This window comes from Paramacrobiotus metropolitanus, unplaced genomic scaffold (genome assembly GCF_019649055.1).
Source record: "Paramacrobiotus metropolitanus isolate TYO unplaced genomic scaffold, Prichtersi_v1.0 Parri_scaffold0000023, whole genome shotgun sequence".
NCBI classification, from domain to species: Eukaryota; Metazoa; Tardigrada; class Eutardigrada; order Parachela; family Macrobiotidae; genus Paramacrobiotus; species Paramacrobiotus metropolitanus.
This window is the reverse complement of record NW_026570243.1, coordinates 367,359-385,402: the sequence shown is the minus strand read 5'-3', so window position 1 is coordinate 385,402 and position 18,044 is coordinate 367,359. Positions and strand designations below refer to the sequence as shown.

Genomic DNA, 18,044 nt, shown 5'->3' with positions numbered 1-18,044 from the left:
CGGAATAAAAAACACTCCACATGTTTACAGAAACAGAACACCAAAATGCACTTTCCGCAAATTCCGCTTACATACCGGCGACACCGCTGCAGTTCGTAAACAGTCTTAGTCGCAACAAAGAGATCGCGAGGCACGATGACCCGTGTAGAAAGGCCATCGGCATCCCAGAATTTTCCCGGTACAAACAACCGACCCGCAGAGCTCCAGTCACCATGGAGCGTCGAATACGCGTCGGACCAGAGGGAGCTAATGCATGCCCGGTGACCAGAATGGATTTCCTGGCCACCCTGAGCAGCACCAGCTTCCTCTGAGGAACCGATCGGTGGAGCATCACAAATCCCGGCATAATCTGAAAATCCGGAAATAATCCAGTATCGACGCGACCGAGGGCTAATGCATGCCCGGTGACCAGATTGGCTTAAATGGCCACCTGGGTGCATCAACCCCCGCTCATGCCGAATTGCCGCCACAGAATCCACGCAGAACAGAACAGTGAAAAATTATAAATTAATATTAAGAACTTCCAACAGTAGACGAATGCTATCCCGGTGACAGTGGATTCTGCCACCTAGGCGCATCCGCCTGGTGTTCAAAAGCAAAAGGTGATCAAATCGGAATATCCATGAAGGCACAGTATGCACTTCCGTGTGATTGTAAAGGGCAGCTGAAAACCGAAACAAGCACCAAACAACTTTAGTCAGAAAAAATTACAGACGTAAGTCCAGATTTGGAGAACATTGATGGTTGATTCTAGTCAAATCGAACACGACGCCTAAACAAATGACGGACAGACTGCGCCGTTATCGGGTTTTTATACCTGCTGCTGGCAAGCGGTTGCGAGGGTGTGGTATCAAAAGGAGTTTTTCTGGCACCTGGAGTAGACAGCGAGGCGGTACGAGTGCAGCTGTTGTTAGCGCAACGCAATAACGTCCAGTGATCGGACGACAACAACATGTGAATCGTGACGCGAAAGATTTAACTGATAAAAAAAGTTTCGAAGTTTTAAATGACTTCCGAACCTAAAGTATAGTGAAAAATGACATCCATAATAAACTTCAATTCGAAAGTATATCATAATGTCGGAATTATCTGGAACACAGTAATATTTCGCTAAAGAAAATCCTTTTGTTTTCGTGGGAACATTATTGAGAAGTTAACTTGGTATGAATGCGCCAGACAATAGACATTAGACATACAACTATGCCGGTGGAATGCGGTCAGTCACGACGTACAGCTGATGGTGAATGGCAAAATTAATGCAACTGCACCGCAGCAGCTCTGCTGCAGCTGTACGCCTCGCCAAATTTTGAGTACTTATTTATCACTCCATACATATCGCGTGCACTACTGTAGTTTCACTCTGGTGCAGGCATCAAGCAGGATGGTATTAAGTACAGTTTACGGTGATTTGAATAATTCTTTAAAATTAAGTACTAGTAATGTGAATTTTTCAGATTAATTTGACGTAAATATTTCTTCCATAGTTTGGTGGCATAGATATGACATATTTTCTGGTACGTGACATGCATGTGGGATGGAATATTTTTCTCTTTCGAATCAAGTGCGAATTCCGAAACTTGGATTAGGTATGGGTGTTGGAGTAATAAATAACGTGATCCCAGGGTTGACAAATAGGTTTTATGATGCAGAGCCATTATTGCGTTAAATTATTATTATTTTAAATCATTATTCATTGTTTTGCTGTTTGTGTTTACAGGGACGTCACATTCCGGAGGATATTCGCACGAGGCAGCGGTCTATGCTTTGAAAACATGCGGATATGAACTGATAGGTAAGTCTGTAAGTGGGACTTTGGTCGCTTTATTCTAAGGCTGTCTGTGGAAACATAAAAAAACTGTAAGTTTACGTAAATATCTCATTCGATCGTTAGGTTTTTGTTGGTTGTTTTGGTTTTTGTTGTTGTATTGTTGTTGCTTGTAAGTTGCGGCGCTGACAGTAATGGACGCGAAGCGCTAAATTTGGTTTAATGTTGTTATCAATGACTCAAGTCTGAATCCATAATAAAATGTAATTGTAGGATATATTTAACCATACGAAGTAATGAAAAAGAGTGAAAGGCAGATGTTGTTCGATTTTTGAACGGCTTCGGCAACGAGCAGTATTGATGTGACCGTGTGTTCTTACTTCTACAATAAAGTTGTGTTGTGACTTGTGCAGCCTGTTTTAAGAAACATTTTGTAGATACCGCGAAACGCTACGGAAATGAAGGACTGTTGTCGAAAGCTATCGCAGAAAGTCAGCGTAATCGGGAAGATTTATTTTTAACCAGCAAATTGTGGCCGAGCGATTATGGGAAATCGACTACCAAATCAGCTTTGTTGGGATCTCTAAAGCGGCTCAGTGTGGATTATTTGGGTAATGCTGCTGCAGATATAACATATTAATGCATCGTAGTTGCACGGAATGACACTTTTTGTATAACGTTTTTAGATCTCTACCTTCTTCACTGGCCGCTCGTTCCTGGATGGTGTAGCAATCCCAAGCAATTGCTGGAAGAAACCTGGAGGGAATTAGAACTTTTGTATGATGAAGGTAACATAACTACCTACTTGTACTCATTTTTTTCGTACAAGTATATATACAGTATTTAGTGACAGTTTAACCTGTAGTTATCGGCTTTGGTTTTAATCGTTTTATGGTTGCTGTAGATATTAGGCTGTGGTGGTTTTTTTTGTTATTGTTAGCTGTTATCGACCGTGTCTTGCTTTTTTGTAACCGTTAACCTTCTGTGAATCATATAACGCTGCGACGCTGTAATTTGTTATTTTTTCGGAAAATTTTGTTGATAATATCGCATAAGTGTTTTGATTTTGGGCGCGGCACCATAAAGTAAACTGTACGAAAAACAGTTGGTCAGATTATTTATTACTGTGGTTATTTCTTCCTTATCACCATTTTTAATCTGATTGTCGTTAGGTTTATGTCGAGCTGTCGGCGTGAGCAACTACACCGAAGATGATCTGATTGAAATGATGAATTATGCCAGCATTGTCCCCCATGTTAACCAGTCGGAGTTCCATGTCCTTAATCGATCTCCTTCCCTGCTGCAGTTTTGCCAGGACAATGATATTCAGTTTGAGGGATACTGTCCGTTGGGGAAAGGAACATTTATTAAAATACCGGCGGTTAATGAGATTGCTCAGCAGTATGGGAAAACACCAGCGCAAATTCTGCTTCGCTGGTCTATCCAAAGCGGAGTAGTTACCATACCAAAATCGACAAATTGCCAGCGCCTACGCGAAAATATTGATGTAAGCGTGATTTCTTGATGGTTATGGAGGATTATTCGTCAGTTTTTGTGCCCAAAACTTGAATTTGTACTGGCGTTTCCGGCGCAGCGGAAGTTAGCGGCACTATCACTGGTTAATAAATACTGATTGCATAGAACTGACAAAAGATGAAAATCTGCTACAATTCTTAGGTTTTGGACTTCAGTTTGGCCGATCGACACATGGCTGTTTTGGATGCGATGCATGTTGGTCGATGTCTAAAAAACCGTGAAGGTATGCAAGAGAAGCTGGATAATGACCTGCCTGACGGATACAAGCTTGGATTGTGAAAGTGCAGTATACAGGATACCCGGGATGATATGTCGTCTTCTTAGTCGTTTTTGTGCTGCTGCTATTGATATCGATCTGTTGATTGTGTGATATTTCCCAAGTGATCGTCCCGTTTGTTTCTTTTTTGTACTTTTCTAATTTTTATACACTGCCACCCTTTTTTGTATTTTTTATGTTTTCGACTTTGTGTGCATTTCTGCCTACTTGTGCTTGAGTTTTGTGGTAAGTACTGAAGTTGATAAATGCAGTTGTTAGTGTATCTGATAAAGCTGTTCTACTCTACTTGAACTGAATTTCTGTTTTAAAGATTTTTAGTCTTAAAGAGCAGTCAAAATTGCAATCAATTTACGCAGTTCAATAATAACAAATAATCATGAAATGACTTCAGTATTACTGTATACCGACAGCAGACAGAGCATTAGAATTGGGGATTATGAATTTCAGAAACCTGCTTTCCATTCCCACGGATGAATACGATTGTGGTTTGTGCACTTTGTGGCTTTGTGCTATCCTAGTGGCCAGTTAACCACCCTTGGTGTGCGCTTATTCTTTCGAAGTTCTTCGAAAGAAGATTCTTATTCTACCATTCCGCATCTCCAGCCTCTTACTCGTCATTTCTAACATGCTAATAATAATTCAGATCTTTTCTGATTACTTAACTTCCAACCGCCGTTTTACTCCTTCTTTAAAACATATGTAATTGCCCGCTTGTCATATTACAGAACCATGTGTTTTTATCAACATTTATAGCTATTACGACTTATGCCCAAACTCCACTTTGCTGATTTATATTCTCTCTGTTGCTGCCCTATTATTTTGTGAGCAAACTTACTAACAATCTGTGTGACTAATTTGTCGCCTAGAACAACATTAAAGTTAAGTTAAGTCCATGTACTGGAGATTTTTCGCAGCTGCTTGCTTATCTTTTTCAAAGGTTTTTAAATTTTTTTTTGGTTTTTTTGTCCCCATCCAATGTGTAAAACAAAAAATGTAAAACAAAGCATTTCTGTAGTAAAGCCCCTGAACGTTTCATGTTATTCTACTCGTAGTTTTTGGTCTGAATTTTGATCTCAGATAACCACTGTATCGCTTCGTATAGTACTGTACGTATTACTGCGAGCACTCTTCATTCAGGTGTGTAGTAGCTCTAAGCCTCTAGTTCTACCTACCTATATCGATGCCACAAAAACGTTGTGGATTCTTGAATGGAGTTACCAACATTTATCAGTCCTTGCGCGGATCCCGATTGCTCTCGCGCGTCTCGTGTGCGAAACTTTGAAGAGAAACCAGACGACTTTGAGGAGCATAACCCTCCGGAGCAGCCTGTCGATGGCGATGATGTATCACTATGGTAAATGTTATAAGAGTAAAAAACATTCTTCTGCTATCTACGGTATCATCGTATCCTGTGATCTCATGTGATTTTATCAGCTGTCATATCGTAAACGGCATGTCACAACAGAAAGAATTTCAACGTTGCTAACCATAACCCCCGCAGCACCAGACCAAACCAGCACTGATGGTTATCGAGAATTTATATTTTTTTATTTATAATTATTTTATTTAGAATTTAAATTTTTTTATTTATAATTTATTTATAATTTATTTAGATTGATTTAGAATTTATTTAGAATTTATTTTATTTATATTATGAGTTTAGGTGGTCTGCGGCGGATTCTCCTGTGGAGATTAAGAATAGATCAGCATTCATATCCAGTACTGAACACCTGAGATTCACGGATGCTCTCGACGATCTCGAAGGAAGCTGGTTGCAAGTGTTATTATTCGCGATGGATGTTGAATATCATGCCTGTCCTCATGACGATAACGAATTGCCCCCGCAGCCAGAGACGATTGTAGATCTGGTAAAGTTATACCGCGACGGCGCCGTTTTTCCTGCTGATTTTATCGCCGCAGCCGTGCGGTCTTCGTGCGGAGCCGTCACTGGGCGTTTCTTTCCGGTGCGGTCCAGTATGAATCTCTCGTTAGACAGAATGTTGGCGTACTGGTTACGCCAGGGCAGTGTTCCGGTTCTGTGCGTAAATGTGCCTTTGGAGGATGATCTGGATGAAGGTTGGCAGTATTTTGTCGTGTTCAAAGTGGAGAATGGACGCATTGATTTCATGATGCCTTCGGGATTTTCCCAAACTTTGGATGCTGGACATCTATGGAAGTATCTGGATGATTCCTTCGTGCAGTATGCGTGCCCGAATGGATTGCTAGGAAGACGCGGTATATCGTTTGAGAATATGCACGAGTTAAAAGATATCGGCGATGGCATAAATGTCCTAGGTAAGATTGCTTTCCTTACCGTGCTTGCAGCTTGCTTTTTAAATGTTTATCGCAGTGCTGTTTTTTTGCACAGTGGTATTTGAAGGTTTTCTTGAGTTCTCTGACCTGTCTTCTTTCTGACTTACTTGAAGCTTCCATGACATTGTTTACGATTTTGGTATCGTAACGGTTGTTCAAAATTTACAAAGACTCTTCAGTATTCTGATACGTGACACGTTGCCACTATTAAGTACTTTTACAAATTTCCATTCACGCAATAATTTTGTTTGGCAGTATAATTTTTAGCACATCACCGCAGTGATATAATGCGCCGCAGTGTATCACTCATAAATCATATAAGTATTATTATGATTTTGCGTTTTGTCGCGGTTTTGTTTTTGTGCGTGATTGGCTAATTGGTTGACTAGAATGGCTGAGTAGTGGTTGGCAATAGACCGAAATATTCTGTTGATTAAATCTATCTCTCCGCGATCGTTTATTTTTTTTAACGATAGGTGCGCCTCTAATGCAACAGTTAAGATTGCTGTACAACATCTTTAATTCTTATTCGAGCAGTGTTATAGTTAGAGCACTGAATCTTTTCCTGTCTTTGTGTACATGTGCCATTTTGTTTATTATAGTAAGTGAGATAGTTAATTGATAATTCCAGGTCAGATTGCTTATGCATTAGAAACAAAAAGAGATCATCAAGCCCACTATGGATCTCTCGAAGGACTTTCGTGTCGAGCAACGAAAAATCATACTGACTCTGCAAATACAGATGCGGAATTTATTAATAAAATGTTTTCCGAAGGATCTTCCAGCTGTTTTTCTTATGATCGCGAATCCAGAGTGGACAGTATAAGACTGCCCAGCCAAATGGAAGGGGGGATTTTACTTTTTAGTCGAACGGACCAAGACAAACTTTGCACAATGATAAATGACATACGTGAACCATTGTGTGATCCGAAATTTTAAGTTTTAACGACGTTCTATGTGATGTTGTGACTTGCAGTAATTTCAGTTGTTGATTCATGAATGCTCAGCCTTTTGTACGTTTTTTGGGGAATAAGTTTGGTTGGATTGCCTGATCTGCTCTGCTCTGACTCGATCCGTGAACTGGCCTGTACATTGATACCAAATTACTGCAGAAAATACGAAACTTGAACAATTACCTAAACTGAAATAATCTTCTGGTATTCTGTCTCACTTGAAAACTCCAACTCAATGAATAGTTGAATACCGACATCGGCCTGTCGCGACAGAAACTTGACCAGCAGGCCAGCAGCTAATCCATAATTGCACACTCATACGAGTATAATTATTGTACGAGTATTATGGCTTATACGGTATTTACGCGCTGTGACACTGGTCTACGATCTTAATTGTTCGACTTTCTTATTAATGTTTTCGCTGGCGCAATTTCAGTATACTTGACAAGGATGCCTCTCCGCGCGTATAGTAAACTTTGGTTGGGGGATCTGGATTGCTTAGTGGTTGGGGATCTCGGTTGCTTGAAGCCAGCGGTTGACAGTTGATCCGTATTCCGTAATAACATACAAATCCATTCTGACTGTATGCAGTTAAAATATATTAAAGTTTGTTTACCTGTTGCATATTGTATTGTAACGTATTTTATACATTTGTAGTATTGTATTTTGAATGGTATGAGTTAAACTGCGAATCAGTTATGCATAATTGCAAAGTGCCTATCTAAAATTATTAAACCACTTGTTTGGGCAAATTGCTATTTTGCTGTGATGGTATTTAACGGATAAATGGTCAGTGTTTTCCATCTCATTCTGGTAATACATTTATTTTTATGCTACCTTTGACTGAGCATTAACAACAATTCTGCTAAATTCCGAAAATATCAGCATTTGCAAACATTCGTACCAGACAGCTTCGTGATTCATTGTCGGTTACCATTTTAGAAGTACAGCGACCTTTAGAAATGCTGTTTAAAACTTAAGGAACAGAGACCTGTGTTTTATCTTGTGAGAAGCTGTTGTAAAAGTAGGGTAGCTGTGTTGATCGTACACCCTTGATCCATTGAATTTGTGATCGGACCAAGCTGTAATATGGCTTGACCTTTGCGCATAAGCAATCCACTTTCGCGCATGTCAAGTGTCGTTTGGAAAAGTCATTTTCTAACCCAAATCTTACGTACCTTATGTACAGCAATTCTTAAAGTATAATAAATGACGATACGTAAGTCCCCTTGTGGATGTATCTGTACCGCGAGAAACGTCCGTCAGAAATTGTTTTAAAGATGCTAAATTTTAGTTGAATTTCATTTTACGATTTTGAGATAAACACTACTCGTACCTCCCAATCTGCAAGGACAGGCTGTGCATGGTTTGTATATTCATTTTCCGTATAATTTTCAATTTGTATAAGTGTCATTAATTTTAAATCGTTCTTGAAGTACAAACTAGAAACGTCTCAGTTAAATGTATTTGGTGGCAAATTGCAACCCTACATGTTTTACACCGGAAATGTGCAGTGCTGGTGTAATCTCCCGGTCAGCTGCTGTTTAACTGTTTTTTTTGGATATTTTACTCTGTCAAGAGCACTTAATCATTTCGAGAAGAGGTGGCATAAATTATTGGAATTTGTTGCTGACAAGTGCGGTCATCTTGAAATTAGCGTACAATGCGCAGTACTTGGGAAAAACTGCTCATCGTATTGTTATAGTGGCCAACTTTGAGTCGGCACAGGGTTATGACCAGTACGAGTATGCAGTTTCCACAAATTTTCTCTAGTTTTCTCCAAAATTATTATCAAAATTTTGGTGTGGATTAGTTTAGAAAATTTACTTCAGTAAGCTTAGTTTAGAAGACAGTGTGTCATTGTACATTTGTAGTGATATTCTCATCCGTACAACGGGAGGTATTTGGAACATCATTGGTTTGGATAAAAAACTGGTGTTTGGTTTAAATTGGTGTCTCCGATGATGGACCCTGATGACGGCGCGGCCGTGTTTTGTGATTCTCCGCTATGGGTAATTCGCGAAACATATAACAAGGATTTCAATACTACGGAAAAATAAAATAGTCATGTTTTTGTGGGCGGGCGCCGGATGCTCAGATTGTACTCGATCGTATGACTGTAAGTCAGTCAGTTTATACACGCGCGCTTTTACGTGATATTAATTACAGGACAACAACCTGACCTGGTACACGGATGATCCGGACTTTACCAACTGCTTCCAAAAGACAATCCTTACTGTTATTCCATGCGCATTCTTGTGGATTTTCTTCCCCATACAACTGTGCATTATTGCGCATAAGAAAACATCAGGGAAAGATACCGGAACGTATCTGTTCTGGACGAAGATGGTAAGCAGTGTTGCATTTGATTCGTCTACAGGTATACATGCGCCCTGTGGCATTGTACATGTAGATATTGTATTATGTACAAGTATAATACTCGTACCGTATAACTATAAGATAGATAAATTAATATGATTATTGATCTTTATCGAATTCAGACAATGGGAAGTATATTGTGCGCCACCAGTATTATGGAGTTGATCTTTTCCTCCTATGGTCTGGCGGTGTATGGATCCCGACCGGTACTGGGTTACGACGTTCCCGTCCACCAGTACGCCGACATTTTTATGGCCGTAATCCAGTTATCAACCTACGTAAGTTCGGTCAGGAATGCACTTGTTTTGACGAACAGTAGTTGCCGTGTCAGCTATCCTAATGACACAGTTTTTGAAATATTTACCGATTTGTTTGAAACAAAACTGCTTACAGTGGACCGAATGGAGTTTACCATGTAGCAGACGAGAATAATAACGCAAAGCATAGATAATTCTCATTGCAGGTTTTGTACATTTCTTATGTGGTACTGGACTGGCGGAAGCGGCGCGCGTCTAATGGAGCATTGTTTATTTTTTGGTTGCTGACGGCTATTACGGAAGGTGTGATCCTCCGGACGCAGATAAAACTTCTCATTGACCTTGTAGGTTTTCGTACACATTACCAGTAAACTGGTTATGAAATTCTTATCTAGGTTTAACAATTATTCAATTATTATCCACTTATTTTTAGGGTGTCGACAGTTTAACGGAAAAATTCCGCGTGGCTGTTCAAATAATACAAAGTGCCTTAATACTGGCGCTGCTGATATTTTCCTCCTTCTCTTCGTATTCATGCCATTTCGACAAAGATGTTCAGAGCGTAAGTATCCGCACTGCAAATTCACCTTTCACCTTAACTTTAATACAGTAGTTTTAATATGGTGTTTTTGATTGTGTTGAATTTGTAGTTTGCATCCCCGGAAAGGCATTCGCCGTTCCTCAGTCAGCTGTTGTTCTGGTGGTTTAACCGGCAAGTCTACAATCTCAAAATTTTAACATGACAACATTAAATTTTGAGGTTGTCTAATAGGAATAGTTTGTGGGGACGCATAAAATGCGCTTGGCTTGCTAGTGGTATTGATGTGCTTACAACACTGTGCAAAAGCTGAATTTAACATACGCTCTGTAAAGCCGGAGGAAAGTGTTTATTACACAATTACCGCTAGTCATTTCCTTTATAAAGGGTACGTTACATATATATATCGCCCCTTTTTCGCACGCAACCGTTTTACAGTCTTTTATACGATAAACTGACAACATTTCTCTTTTCTGTACTACACTATTTTTAGGCTTTTTGGGGTTCTTATATTTTTCTTTGCACAACAGAATCGTGTATCGCGGCTGGAAATCAACATTCACTGTGGACAATTTATGGCGATTAAGTCCACAGGAGAAAGCCAAAACCGTGTCGGCTATATTTTTTAAACACTGGGATAATTATGCAGCACGCATGTCTTCTGTTCCGCTAGGGACGGTGTTGTTGAAAGCATTTTGGATGGAGCTCATGTTTAGCTGCTTTCTGAAATTAATCTACAATGCCATGTTGTTCTCGGTGCCAGAACTATTGCGCCGGTTGATCTTCTTTGTCAAACATCCTAAGGATGAAATTTGGAAAGGTTATCTTTTTGCCGCATTGTTACTCCTTGCTTCCATGATCCAGACCATGTCTATTGGACATTATTTCCATCGGTGCAATATTTTGGGACTACGAATACGCACGGCGTTGATGAGCGCAGTTTACAGAAAGGTAATGCGAAATCAAAACGGCAGATTTTTTGTCCATTTTGTTAGATTTTGTTAAAAATTTTCACGCACGCGTGCACACTGAACTGCATTTCTGGCACTTTAACAAATAATTTCTAAATATACTGTAAATAATGTTTAATCCAGGCCGTTGATTAAATATGTCTTGCTTATTACAGATTTTGCGCACCGGGCCGTTTACACGAAGTGAAGCAAATGCAAAACAATTCCAGCCGACTAACCTGATCTCGGTGGACGCGCAGCGGATTATGGATTTATCATCATTTATAAATCAGTTATGGGAAGTGCCACTTCAGATCGGCATTTCCATGTACCTGTTGCATAATGTTTTGGGTGCATCAGCATTTGCTGGATTGGGTGTTATGGTTTTGAGTATACCCATTGAAGTCGGCATTGCAGTGTGGAGTAAGCGACTTCAGGTAGGAGCACAGCAGTGACAAGTAAAATCCATTTATTGTTAGAACAAAGCAAATGGTTTAAGTTATATAAAGCAGTTGTGACAAAAAATTCTGATTATTCATCTAGATTTATACATACAAAGTACTACCTAGAAAATTGAATACGCTACGAATCATGAAACATCTGCATTAATATTAATTAGACTTCTTAGATTGTACTTGTCCAGGTGAAACAAATGGTGGCAAAAGACGCTCGTGTACGGTTAACTGGCGAAGTCTTTCGGGCAATCAAACTTCTAAAACTGCACGCGTGGGAAGGAATCTACGAAAAACGAATATTTCGATTTCGTTCTGACGAGGTATTAAAATTGCCGTACTATCCACTAACAGCGATATGGTAGCTGGTTAATGCAGTTTATTCACAGTTTGCTTTTTTTAGTTGAAAACATTGCGATCGATAGCGTATCTTACCGCGTTCTCTACGTTTTATTCCATTATGTCACCTTTCATTGTGGCTTTAGCAACGTTTGCTTGCTACGTGTTGGCCGGCCATGTTCTGGACAGTGAAGAGGCGTTTGTTGCCATCGCTGTTTTTAACATCTTAAAAAACCCAATGAATATGCTCCCTCCTACTATTGGAAACGTCATTCAGGTAGTACGAGATCTTTTAACAGGATCATAGCTTTCTATGCAATAAAAATTCTCTGTATCTAACATACTCGTTCAACGCAAATTGCTCAAATTATTTATGACATGATACGTACTTTTAGGTCACTTTGCGTTTTCCCGCGTAGTTTATAAATACCAATTTTGATCTTTCAGCAAAGTTCATCGTTAACTATTTTTTGTACCCTAGGCAATGGTGGCGAAAACGCGCCTCACGAGTGCACTTAATGCTGACGAACCCAAACCTTACGTGTCCGGCGTAAGTACCGGCAAACAACAGCCCGCCAACTACAGTACAGCCGTCACAATTCGTAACGGTTATTTCGCATGGTCAGCCGAGCCTGGTCATGAGTGCTTGTCGAATATCAACCTGGAAATCCCAGCCGGCAAGCTAGTCGGTATTGTGGGCCAAGCCGGATCTGGTACATACATTTCCGCAACAAACAAACATTTCCTATGACGCAGCGATCTAAATTATAGGAAAAACCGCCCTATGTCGCGCCTTACTAGGACTGATGAATCGGCGATCGGGAACCGTTGAATCAGCGGTAAGACAATGTTATCTCATCCCAAGACGCGCTGGAAATTATTTTGCACATTTTTAACCGAATAATTATTGCGAAAACGCAACTGACGTTTAGTCCCACCTCGATTCTAACAACTGATCCGTATTATTCGTACAGCCTGGCGTTCTAGGCAATAAGGGAATCAAATTTACAACATGCACGAAGACCCATGCTACAATTTAAAATACTAGTAGCTATTACGAGTATGACAGCAAATTTTCCGACAAAACTGTTTTCCATAGGAATCAATTGCATACATGCCGCAACAAGCATGGCTGCAAAGCCGGTCAATCAAAGACAATATTTTATTTGGCCGGCCATTTCAAAAGTCTGCCTACCAAACCGTTGTGCAGGACTGCGCTCTTGAAGAGGATATTGAGTCATTCCAAGAACGGGATGAAACTGTGTTATCGGATCAAGGTTCAAATTTGAGCGGAGGACAACAGCAGCGGCTCTGTTTAGCGCGAACTGTTTACGGCCATGCAGAAGTAAGGCATAGGTATAGTACTTCTCAAAATAATATAATTACACCCTGCTCTATTTGTGTGCTTTCCAAAATTGCCTCAACAGTTAAAAATATTTTGTGTACTCTGTATGTAAAATTGACTCGTGTACTTCACACACAATGCATAATTAAGAATCTTTTAACTTCACACATAATCTTACACACGTACCTGCACAATAAAAATATATTTTGTGTCTTGATAAAACACGAAATTACGACCAGTATTAATGTTGCAGGTTTTTGTACTTGATGATCCTCTCAGCGCCTTGGACGCAAAAGTGTAAGCAAATCGAATAAATTCGGTAGACATATTATACCCGATCCCAAGGCATGATTTCGTACGCTCGCTTAGCGAGCACAAACGGATACAGATTTCGAGCACCCAGCGGATCGCTTGGCGAATACGCAAAACTGATTGATTCAAAATGGCTATAACTTTTTTCTGCCATTATGCACGACAACTTCTTTGGTATCAAAAATCTTCCCAAATGTTTCTTCACCTTTTGACGCTTTGGTTGATAGATCTCATGAATTAGATCCTGTTATAACAAAAGATTTCATCCAGAACCAGATCCTGTTAAAACAAGATCTGGTTCTGGATGAAGTCTACGAACTAATGCGTCAAAAGATGAGGAAAATTGTGGGAAGATTTTTGATACCAAAGAAGTTGTCGTGCATAATGGCAGAATAAAGTTATGGCCATTTTGAATCAAACAGTTTTGCGTATTCGCCAAGCGATCCGCTGGGTGCTCGAAATATGTATCCGTTTGCGCTCGCTAGGCGAGCGTACGAAATCATGCCTTGGGATCGGGTTAAACGATAAATCTCCGTGTATCGGCAGTGTCAGGTGATTGTGTTAGTGGAATATAACTGATGAACTTGCATTTCGCATTTACACAAGCATTTGCAAACACTTGTATCTACCTACATGTGCTGTAAAATAGTCACAAGTATAGAGTATACAAGTGTAGAATAGCCACAAATATAGCCTTTCGAATAACGCATATGGTGTATATTAATTTACAATTTATTTTGAGAATAATCTAATTTTTGCTCGGTACGATGTCATTATCTGATATATTTTTATGTAAATCACTCTTTGCTACACAGCTTTATGTAAAATTAATAACATTTTACAGCGCGAAGTATGTGTTCGAAAACGTTCTTGGACCAACGGGACTCTTAAAGGACAAAGTAAGGCACGTATACTGTGGTAGTATTAATGCTGTGTTTCGATCGCCATTTGATTTATGTGAGGCCAGTGTGGTTACTTTGCAGTAGCGAATTGCGAATAATTTGCGCGTTTATAACAGTTCTTTATTTTCGTGATCAGACGAGGATTGTCGTCATGAACGGTTACCACTTCCTCCCGTACATTGACCACTTGGTTGTTCTGGAAGATGGTCACATCTCCGAATCCGGCTCTTTCCAAGACCTCCTGCACTGCAACGGTCCCTTTGCCGAATTCATTCAGACCCATCTGCGCAATGAAATTGAAGCGCTGCACGTCAACCCGGCTTTGGATCCTGCGGAAGCCGATCACCGCAAGAAGACGCTGGACGAAGTGGTACAGAAGCTTCCCCGTAGTATGAAAACGTCCCTGCGCGAACACCGTCGCAGTCTGATCGCATCACGAAGGCCTCAGCGGTTAGCCTCGCAAATCTCCCGCGTAGACTCCCTAGAAGATCTTCACAGCCGGCTGAAACAGGTGCAACAAAAAGGGGACAAAGGGAGTAAGGGATCTGATGCGGGTCTTCAGGGAAAAGAAGGAAACGGTGTGAAACGGGCCAGTTGGCTGGTGTATTGGCAATTTATGCGCACGGTGACCTTACGAATAACCATGTTGATATTGCTGACCAATGCGGCATCCACGGCGTTTTCCGTATCGACGAGTATCTGGTTGAGTGAATGGGTGGAGGATAAAAATATTTCCCAAGCCAAAGCTGATGGACATCCTGACAATTATACCAGAAATTTGCGACTGGGAGTTTATGGAGCATTGGGCGCTTTGCAAGGTATGCACGAAGCTGCCAGTAAGAGTTTACTGATTTTTACTAACTAAATCGAATTCGAATCTGGGTTATCAAAATTATTGAGTATTCATGCAGTTATGTGAATGAACGTAGTGTATCTTCATCTATACTTTTGAACTGATCTTAAATATTCGGGTTGATTTTTGCAGGATTATTTTTCTTCATTTCGATGATGTGCTTGGCATTTGGCCTGACACTGGCTAGTCGAATACTGCATAATCGAATGCTGCGGCATCTAATTAAAGCGCCCATGTGGTTTTTCGACACTACGCCACTAGGCCGCATCACAAATCGATTTAGCAAGGACGTGGATACTGTCGATGTCAATGTTCCGCAAAGTCTCCGGCAGTGCTTGAATTCGCTGTTCAATATTTTAGGGACACTAGCAATTGTAGGTTTCGCAACTTGCTGCATATAAGTTACCAGTACCGATAAATTAAAATATCTATATAATATGATGTTTAAGTAATTTGCCGTGTCGTGACTTGATACACACTTATTTTCCGATTGCATTTTTAGCTGATTTATGCATACCCTCTCTTTTCGGCATTCATGGTCCCCATTGCCGTTGTGTATGTGATTTTGCAGGTATGAGGCACTTATTGCACTACAGAAGTGTACCGTCAGTATTCAGTGCTGTTTATTTTTTCATGACCTGTTGCATTTCCAAGGTGTTGGCATTTATATGTTCCTTTTTGCAGTACTTTTACATTACTACCAGTCGTCAACTGAAGCAACTGGAAGCCATATCCCGTTCCCCATTCTTTTCCCATTTCCAAGAAACGCTTAGTGGAGCCAGTGTGATTGATATTTTTAAACAACAAGACCGCTTTATTAAGGAGTTTGAGAATTTCCTGGATCTGAACAATGGCGTAGCATATCTCAGCTTGGTTGCTCAAAGGTCACCATCCATTTCCTAAATGTTTTGTATATACTTACCGATTTGTGTTTGGGTTGCAGGTGGTTATCACTAAGACTGGAACTAATTGGCTGTGTGATCATTTTTATCACCGCTGTGCTGGCTGTATACGGTCGCGATAACTGGGACATCCATCCTGGAATTGTTGGCTTATCTATAACATATGCCGTGCAGGTACGGGTTTTGTTTTGCGCTTGACTTATTACGTTTGATTCGGATTGAATAACATGCCGTCGTTGATGCATTGTTGCATTCCATGTTTCAGATTACGCAGGTGCTTAGTTGGTTTGTCCAAAAAGTTAGCGATATGGAAATAAGTTTTGTTAGCGTGGAAAGGATGAATGAGTACATTAAATGTCCTCAGGAGGTAAGTTTTTGGCTGTCAAAGAGGATTGGAAATTTCGAATGCCAGCTTCTTGTACAGCAAAATAAAACCGCCCCAACCAAATCACAAAAAAATTATTCAGTGCTTCTCGCTGGTGCAGTCCAAGATTAGGTAGATTTCTTTACGTGATTTCTATGTCCTGTAACACAGGCAGCTTGGATCATTCCCGATTCCCGTCCGCCTCCTGAATGGCCGGCATCGGGTGCAATTCAGTTTACCAACTACAAATGTCGGTATCGTCCCGGTCTGGATCTTGCATTAAAAGGATTATCCTGTGATATTCTTCCCAGTGAAAAGGTGCGGATAACAGCGCAAAAAAATGGCAGCCTAACAAAAATATTTTCGGTTATGCGATAGATAGGAATCGTTGGGAGAACCGGTGCCGGTAAAAGCTCATTGTCACTGGGTATCTTTCGCATCGTTGAACCCAGCGAAGGCTCCATTATCCTGGATGGTGTTGACGTTTCGAAGATCGGTCTGCATGACTTGCGATCCCGGTTAACAATAATACCACAGGTTCGTCATTTGTTGCATACAGGATGTTGCACTTCATCGGCACTTCAACAGGAAAATATAAATTTGTGGATGTGCCTATGTACTTCAGGATCCGCTATTACTCAGCGGATCATTGCGGGAAAATCTTGATCCGTCGGGAAAATGTTCGGATGATGCCGTGTGGCAAGCATTAGAAGCAGCGCACTTGAAACACTATGTACGAAGTCTGCAAGGCGGACTAATGCATCCTGTGAGCGAAGGAGGAAGTAATCTCAGGTATGCCGCTCCACTCGCATTAATACGTAAAAACCAAGTACCTGTATATATACGTTATTTTATTATATCTATATAATTTGTTGTAATTATGACCTTGCTGCACACTTCTAGCTCGGGACAACGGCAGCTGGTCTGCTTAGCCCGAGCGATTTTGCGAAAGACCAAAATCCTTATCCTTGACGAAGCCACCGCCTCGTTAGACGCGGAAACGGATGAGCTGCTCCAGAAAACTATTCATGATGAATTTAAGGACTGCACCATGCTGATCATCGCCCATCGACTACGCAGTGTGCTGGACTGTAACAGGTTAGCCGGCTAGAATCGTTTTTAAACAGAAACCACCTTTACGTGTTGGACAACACCTTCAAATGACCATCCGAGTTGCACGCCTTGCGGCACAAAATTTTCTTACTTGAATATAACTGGATTTTCTCATGTCAGGGTAATGGTTCTGGATCGAGGGCGAATTCAAGAGTTCGATTCACCGGATACGTTACTCAAAACATCGAATTCAACATTTTATAGTCTCGCAATGGATGCCAACATCATTCCCAGTTCCGATCACTTGTCAGCACTCGGAGAATCCAGTATGAGTAGCTCGGAGAGTGACCGGAGTGTCAGTAACAGCAAAAGTCCGTCGTCTACCACTATCAGTGCGGCTGATTCCAATTCCTGATTTTTTAAAATAGTCAACTGATTTTTTTAAAATAGTCAGCGTCTTATTTTTACGAAGTCCCATTTCGCAATTTGACTGAAGATTTTGTAACAGCGATCCCGGTGTTTGAGATAGAAGTATTGTAAGGTGATAAACTATG

General features: G+C 40.6%; 3 protein-coding genes across 3 annotated transcripts; all 3 read left to right on the top strand.

Moving 5' to 3' along the window:
• Positions 1-1,337: 1,337 nt before the first annotated feature.
• On the top strand, positions 1,338-3,863 carry LOC129586990 (uncharacterized oxidoreductase ZK1290.5-like). Its single transcript, XM_055480565.1, has 6 exons — positions 1,338-1,586; positions 1,718-1,792; positions 2,203-2,376; positions 2,452-2,553; positions 2,938-3,272; positions 3,443-3,863. The coding sequence occupies exons 1-6, from the start codon at positions 1,535-1,537 to the stop codon at positions 3,578-3,580; spliced, it is 876 nt and encodes a 291-aa protein (XP_055336540.1). The 5' UTR covers positions 1,338-1,534; the 3' UTR covers positions 3,581-3,863.
• On the top strand, positions 3,669-7,041 carry LOC129586988 (uncharacterized). The gene is made up of 4 exons (XM_055480564.1): positions 3,669-3,803; positions 4,026-4,932; positions 5,242-5,873; positions 6,523-7,041. Exons 2-4 carry the CDS (start codon positions 4,787-4,789, stop codon positions 6,828-6,830), a joined length of 1,086 nt encoding a protein of 361 aa, XP_055336539.1. The 5' UTR covers positions 3,669-3,803; positions 4,026-4,786; the 3' UTR covers positions 6,831-7,041.
• A 1,568-nt stretch (positions 7,042-8,609) lies between these two features.
• Positions 8,610-18,016, top strand: LOC129586986 (multidrug resistance-associated protein 1-like). Its single transcript, XM_055480562.1, has 26 exons — positions 8,610-8,856; positions 9,014-9,193; positions 9,346-9,501; positions 9,687-9,824; positions 9,914-10,042; positions 10,131-10,192; positions 10,549-10,969; positions 11,145-11,405; positions 11,612-11,743; positions 11,824-12,036; positions 12,241-12,472; positions 12,531-12,598; positions 12,859-13,104; positions 13,358-13,401; positions 14,261-14,315; positions 14,455-15,136; positions 15,304-15,545; positions 15,674-15,742; positions 15,856-16,055; positions 16,115-16,247; positions 16,339-16,440; positions 16,609-16,755; positions 16,816-16,974; positions 17,063-17,229; positions 17,341-17,535; positions 17,671-18,016. Exons 1-26 carry the CDS (start codon positions 8,806-8,808, stop codon positions 17,903-17,905), a joined length of 4,719 nt encoding a protein of 1,572 aa, XP_055336537.1. The 5' UTR covers positions 8,610-8,805; the 3' UTR covers positions 17,906-18,016.
• The last annotated feature ends 28 nt before the right edge of the window (positions 18,017-18,044 follow it).